The sequence below is a fragment of the Patella vulgata genome, chromosome 3, assembly GCF_932274485.2.
Source record: "Patella vulgata chromosome 3, xgPatVulg1.2, whole genome shotgun sequence".
NCBI classification, from domain to species: Eukaryota; Metazoa; Mollusca; class Gastropoda; family Patellidae; genus Patella; species Patella vulgata.
In genome coordinates this window covers 74,047,963-74,055,110 of record NC_065881.2, presented here as the reverse complement: position 1 = coordinate 74,055,110, position 7,148 = coordinate 74,047,963, and the positions used below count along the sequence as shown (strand labels likewise).

The following is a 7,148-nucleotide window of genomic DNA, read 5'->3' as shown; positions in this document are numbered from 1 at the left end:
GGGGGGGGGGCGACCCCCCAATTTTTTTTTTCGGGGGGGGGGGGGTCTGAATATACTTGGACCCCCCAAAAATTTACATAGTAGGCCCAAACTCCTATTTATTTACAACAATTATTAGAATTAGTTAAGATTCTATCTGTATAAAACCTTAAAACCTGTACATATCCCAATATGGTTTATACTGCTAAAATAAAACACAGAGATAATCTGTACATATCCCAATATGGTTTATACTGCTAAAATAAAACACAGAGATAATCATCCTGGAAACGTGTGAAGTAAAAGGTACCTGTGTTCCATAAAATTGTGTCTAGTTAGCCTGTCAGTAATATTTTGTTAGTTTTTTTCTGCCACTTACCAGAGTGAATCGCATGTAGGTACCCAAAAACATAACCGCCTAAACCAAATATTTATCGCCCGCTCAGCCAGCCACGTAACCATAATGCTTTTGCACGCGGTGTCTTGGTAGACAGCATGGCCACATGGTGTTTGTTTATATTTTTTAGGGGTTTTAAAAAATGGGTTAGGGGTTAGGGTTGCGGACCCCCCCCCCCCCCCATATATATTTCACGGCTACGCCTCTGCGTCGGATACTTTAGATTTTAACTAGATTAGAACGGTTCGCCATTTAAAAATTTAATTTAAAAATGGGAAAGCTAGGCAAAGTCTCGAATATACCAGTGCCCAGGTTACCACTATGCATACATCTTGTCAAAACTACAAACAGTGATAACTTGGTTCAGAATGAAGTAATTTGAATGATATTTTCATTTTACATTATCCATTTTTGAGCTTTAGAGCTATTGAGCTTTATCTAAACGGTTAAATATATCACCGTTACACCCTAATGATGGTTGAGTTCGAATTTCGTAAAAATCGGGCCGAAATTGCCCGAATAATGGCTGCTACTTGCACGCAAATATTGTAAATATATGGTATATCAAGGTTGTGGACCCTCTTGAGTCTAGATGACACAATTTCGATCCGATTTTGATTAAATTTGAAATACATGTTTATAACCCAAAGATCTTGGTTCCTTTCGATATTTGCGCATATTGGATCGTAACTTCCAAAAAAGATCTGAAATCAGAGTTATTTCTATAACATTTTTAAATCTGATCGAACAAAGAGGGCCATGCCCCTCCCTCTCTGACTGCCTTAAAAAGTGTTGACAGGCGCCAAAATTTGCCGAATAAGTAAGCTAGTTGAAATTGGTGCCAAATGTTATATATATTTATTTATATGTATTAGCTAGACATGAGTAGGTTCTATAAATATCAAATCTGACTGGTTTAAGTGGGGCACACCCCTACTCATTGATGTGTGTTGTAGTATGAACAAATAAACAAAAGTTAAAAATTAACTTCCACTTTAAACCCAACAAATATCTAATTGTTTAAACCGTCAGTTATCTCAAGTGTTGTGAATTGGGGTTAAAACAGGCCAATTATTGAGGATGTCACGAGACGATATGAATCACTGATTCGTAATTTATCCATCTTGATCCAGTATAGAGATAATAAACCAGAACATTTCGGGACTAACATATATGGTTCATTTTTTATTTCAATAAATCGATTGCGCGTAGGGGTCTTTAATTGTAGAAGGAAACCGGGCACAGAACTCTACTCCTTGTCACGCACAGGCTATGAGTCGAAACCACGCCAATTGACACAATGACAGATCTTATCTAAAACGCACGCGTTCGACAATTCGACAGTCTACATTAGTCAACATTGCAGGATGCGTAGGTGGGCCATGTTCTCGGAGATCTGAGATGTAGATGTAATTTCATCACTTACCGGAGAGCCGCGGTGGCTCAGTCAGTAAGATTAACCTGGAGTCCCGTGTTCATGCCGGGGTTGGCTGAGAAAGTTCATCGGTGCATGATGGAGGACCTGATAATGGACAATATATATATTGGCATGCACGTAAAAGATCCCCTATCTGTTAGAATTCGATATAAGATTAGACCGTAGGACCGCTGTCAGGGCAAAATGTTCCTCATAGTACTCTGGTGTAATTCGGAACAGAAAAGTAGGATGTTAAACCCCATTTGATTTTAACACTGATCGTTGTTGGTTACTTTTAGTTTTCTGTGGAGAGATGCAATAATATTATGAGGCGTGTGACGACTTGACGTTTATCACCACTTTATTCTATGTTACCTTTAAATACTTTTAAATTAAAAAATAAAAGACAAATGCGTACACCCTTTTTCTTATTCACAAAAATAACAGATGCGTTTTATTATCAAAACTTTATTTTTAAAATTAAAAAATAAAAAACAAAGATGTGCACCTTGTTTTTCAAAAGCAACAACAGAAGGGCTTATTACTGCGTGATATACAAATAAGATTATGTGTTATACATAATAACCACATGCATACCCCATTTCATTTCATTTCATATCATTTCGAAATATACAATAAATGAACTTCAACAAGAAGAAAAATAAAATTTAAAATATTAAGATTTTCCAGAACTCTTATACACACGTATACTTTCTTTCAGATCTATATCGATAAGAACAACACAAATTATGGGAAATTCAAATAAAAGACTTTCGTGACGAATATAGTGTTCAGTTTAGTGTATAGGCAATTTACATAAATACACACAAAAAATAATATGAGCAGAATTTAAGTTTCGTCTTCCACGAACACTGATTGGGGCAAATCAATGTCTAAGTTTTTTTTTAACTCTTCTTCGTTAAACTCCATTTAGCCCACACCAGAATTCGAGGATCTGGCCCTGAACGTATTTTAATTATAATATCATGTGAAAGCTGTCAAATTTGATAATTAATTTTCCTTTCAGGACCGCTTTGGCGTTTGAATGTTCTCAAGTACTCTAAGTCAACTTTCAAGAGTACGGAGGAGTTAATTATTACATGTGACGAATAAAGATAAGCAATCACAAAGAGTCTCAGTTTTACGATGGTTGAGTTTCTTTATGAATTAAAAACCGTCACTGAAAATTCTTGCGCTTTAAGTAATCAACAGTTCTGTTCTGCAGTATTCGCATTTACGGTGGAACCATATCCAGACTGACTGTTAACAAGATGTTCTTGTCCAATTCCGCCGTAAGTAGATTGGGAGGTGCGCCTATGTCGAACAAACGCTAACACAGCAATGATTAATCCAACAAACCCCAAAGTTCCGAGAATTGAAATAACCGATGCTACTCCGGGATTCATAGACGAACTTTCATCCTCACTCTTTGCTGGTGTGTTGCTGATCTCCATTGCTCCAATATCCCTCGCCCATGTCCCATTATTAATGTTAAAGATATAGTCTGTTTCTATTGCAGGAATGATCACAGCCCTGTTTGAAAAGGGTGGTCTTCTGATTGGAGGCAGGCCTTTGGGAGAAAGGGCACCAGAAACAATACAGTAATGGATAGCACATTCTTGATCAATTATACCTAAATGAGCACTGAAACCTTTCGGGCACCCCTTGGGCCATCCACTCGCGCCACGCTTTCTGTAATATTCCTTTAATGTGTTGAGGGGGCTCATTTTCAAGGATGAAGACGAGTCCGATTTTGCCACAGCTAAGGGGTTACCCATATCACAGCTGTAAAACCCACCAAAGGGCACCGAATCTTTGGACGCCATTTCGAAGTCATCGCTAATGCAAACTTTCAAATCGCTGCCCACCATTCTTGGGTAGTAATTCGCAGGACAATCTTTACCTTTTGTGAAAGGGTTAGCAATATGGGAGGAATACATTCCACCAAACAAATATCCAGAATCTTGGGGAACGGAATGATCTGCAGCACACCAATAAGTTGTAACTGTTGCTTTGGATAAATGATATTCTGTATGGCAGCATCGACTCCACCAGCCACAATGGTGACATGGTCGGGTAGTGTAACTTTTCTTAAAAGTTTCTGAGTGTAGCTGCACCGATCGATAATTTGATGGGCACGAATATTGCCCCGTCTTAGGATTGTCTTGACTAAGACCTCCACACAAATCTCCGGCGTTGGATCCTGCTGTCATCTGACATACCTGGTATACTCCACCGAATGTTAGATTGGTCAGTGGAAGTTTGCAGCTTCCGTCCTCAACATTTGCTTGAAAGGCAAAATTAGGGGCATCGGCTGACAAACAACCGCGATAAATGTTGTATTCAAAGTAACGTTCAATTGATTTCTGAACAGTGTCTGCAACTTCTCTTACAATTGATACGGGCACCTCAGGCAAGTTGTCTGGGGTGATAACATAGTAAAGTGGATCGCCTGACCTGTCCATGGCCACAAGATTGTTGTCCAACTTGCCGGCCCAATCCGTGGCTGTATAGTTTGCAAACATGTAAATGGAACCACCATAGGTCGATATATCGGAACTTGTTTTACTTTTGTCATACGAATCTGACATAGTGTTCTTGGAAGAGGACGTATGGGTTATGCCTAGATGAGCTATACCGAAGAAGTTGGCACTGGCAGCAGCTAGTATATCGTGTTTTTTCGATTCATACTTCATGATGAATTCTCTAGTTACAAAATCTTCTTGAACCAGTGCAGCGCCTGCATCAATACTTGTAACAACATGAGTTCCGAAATCCCTGACAAGAAGTTCACTTTGGTATCTGGCATCATCCGTTTGGTTCATTTGAATAAATCTAGCAATTTTTAACAAGGCTGACTTGAAGGACGGATGCAGTGGCGCGAACGGTTGAAGTTTGGCCGTATATTGAATATAACGTAGCTGAACTCTGGTGGTATAAGATTTGTCGTAAACTTGCTTAGTTTTGGTGTTTTGGTAACTATCAGAAAACTTGCCACTGATTCCAAAGCTAAAAATGTTTAATCCTCCATCAACATTGATTGATTTTGAGGTTACACTTGAATAATTCGTCCAATGGGTAATTAGTTCAGCAAACTCGTGAACTTTACTCATCTTTAGTGGAATAAGATATACATCATCCGGAATCAAATATTTTCCATCATCGGTTAGCATACATTTCGAATAATTTGCAAATATGACGACACCGGTTTCTAAATTACGTAAATTATCCCATCCATGAATTGGAAGAACTTCAAAAATGTCCACATTTTTACCAAGTTGAGACAAACAGTTTCTGTAATCGCCTGTTGGAAAACTTGACTCAGGCGACTTTAGTTCCACCGACATCACAGTAGGTACAAATAGAAGGACGAGGAAAAGTCCGATTTCTTTTAAACCGAACGCCATTTTCCAAATACCGATCTACACTGCTTGAAACTTTTGACTTTTCTAACGGAAGAAATGATTTGCCAAACTATATTATACCATTTGAGTGGGTTTTCCCGATTTAGATTTGTCACGAGTTATCAATGAGGAAGTAATCACATTGGCAATGGAGTGTCTGTATATGCTTATTTTATCTGATCTTATACGTATTAATTAACTCCACTTGAAATCATGACTACATAGGGTATGATTCATCATCACGAGGTCTGGTTTTCCCTGGGAAAAAAGGGAAATAATGCAAAGCAAACAAACACTCAACCAGCAGATATAGGGAGCAGGAAAATAACAAGCGTGTACTATGCTGATCAATTTAAAACAAATAAATTCGGTACTGATAAAGAAATAGCGGGTATTGGGTATCGAGAATGGGGGCCCCGCCCAGAATAAAGCACCTTGTATAACTGACCATTTAAGAATAATCTCGCAATATTATTCTTTAGTAGAGAATTTATATGGGGTGGGGTATCATTATTATGGAGTTTACATAGGCATAGTATTTGTATTAGCTTTCTTGCTGGGACCCATGGTGAAGCGCCGGTTACCAAGCAAGGAAATTGCGGGTTCGATCCCGGTGCTGATCGAGAAAGATTCCTAGAAATGTCAACGTTGCTTCCCTTTTGTCAGTGGTGCATGACGGAACGCCTGCAATGGGTTAAATTTAGGTCTAAATATTAGACCCTAATACTTACCCTAATCCACAATCTCGTCCACGTGCTCTAACTCAATGTACGTCTCGCGATCTTGACGAAATCTGGCAATGAATAGTGTCTAGTCGTTTGATGGGACTGAAAACCGAGGTTCCGTGTACACGTTGGAATCTGAAATAAAAATAGGCCCTAGTGCCGCTGTCGAGGCTACATCTCACTTAGTCACACTGCTATGCGTGGGCCATGTCCGTCTTCATTGACACTTTGGAACCAAAGTGTAAGGCGTTAAACCCCATTTCATTTCCCTCTTTCAAGCTTATATTAGATTTCTAATGTTCAATATAAGGATGAGGTTTTATAAGAAATTCGTAAGGTCTTTATTTTAGTTACGTGAATATGTACTGATGCAGTTAGACTACTTTAATTTGTTGAACACTGATCCCATTCTGTGACTATTAACTTTCAACTTTCAACTATTCTATTTGCACATTGCGCCCAATATTCACATTATACAATGATTGCATTACTCAGATTTGCATCTTTTATGTGAACTAACAAACCCGTCTTACGTCACACCTACTAATGTGTAAATACCCATAATAAATATACTTGTTAAGTAGAGCGAGGCCGTCGAGGAGATATTCTTATTGGTCGACAATTTTCAGAAAAAAATACCCGTTTAATACCTGGAAACTTTTTAGACCGATCCTTGTTTCTCTTTCAACATGTCAAATTGCTTTGTTGATTTATTTGTCAAACCCATTAAGTGAGTATATTATGCACAAAATATATAACAACAACTTGGCTTTTATTTAGGCATGTTTTGATTAATATGAAGACATATATCTATAAGATAGGCCTAATTATAATTTTAAAAAAAAGAATTTAGGAGATTAAAATGTAAAAAAGTTTATGCTTGTATTTATTCATTTATTCAACGTATGAACTAGTTTTGGACCATGGGAACCGTCCCCAAACGCTACTCGCCGGCAGTGTTCCCGAGACCTCCTGTACAGTGATCCACTGCCCTACCCACTGAGCCACCGTGTCTCCAATTAAGGATATGTTACGCCTTTGATTTAGACAATTTTGTATCGAGAAATTTCTTTTATCATCATTTTTTGGCTGTGACCTCCTTAAAAAGGACAGATGAATCTTTTTGATTTTGAATGGGGCTTGGCTTGAAATTATATTGTTCAAATGTAGGCTAGCTTACAACCTTTAAACAGGATCTGGTTCATCAACACTGTCATTTGAATGCT

General features: G+C 38.2%; 1 protein-coding gene across 1 annotated transcript; it reads right to left on the bottom strand.

Annotated features, from left to right (window-relative positions):
* Window positions 1-2,245: 2,245 nt before the first annotated feature.
* LOC126815994 (macrophage-expressed gene 1 protein) lies at window positions 2,246-5,259 on the bottom strand. The gene has a single exon (XM_050542098.1). It carries the CDS (start codon window positions 5,198-5,200, stop codon window positions 2,999-3,001), a length of 2,202 nt encoding a protein of 733 aa, XP_050398055.1. The 5' UTR covers window positions 5,201-5,259; the 3' UTR covers window positions 2,246-2,998.
* Window positions 5,260-7,148: the final 1,889 nt, after the last annotated feature.

Excerpts from the sequence above, each read along its gene's own strand:
- LOC126815994 (XM_050542098.1), bottom strand. The coding sequence starts at position 5,200 with ATGGCGTTCGGTTTAAAAGAAATCGGACTTTTCCTCGTCCTTCTATTT.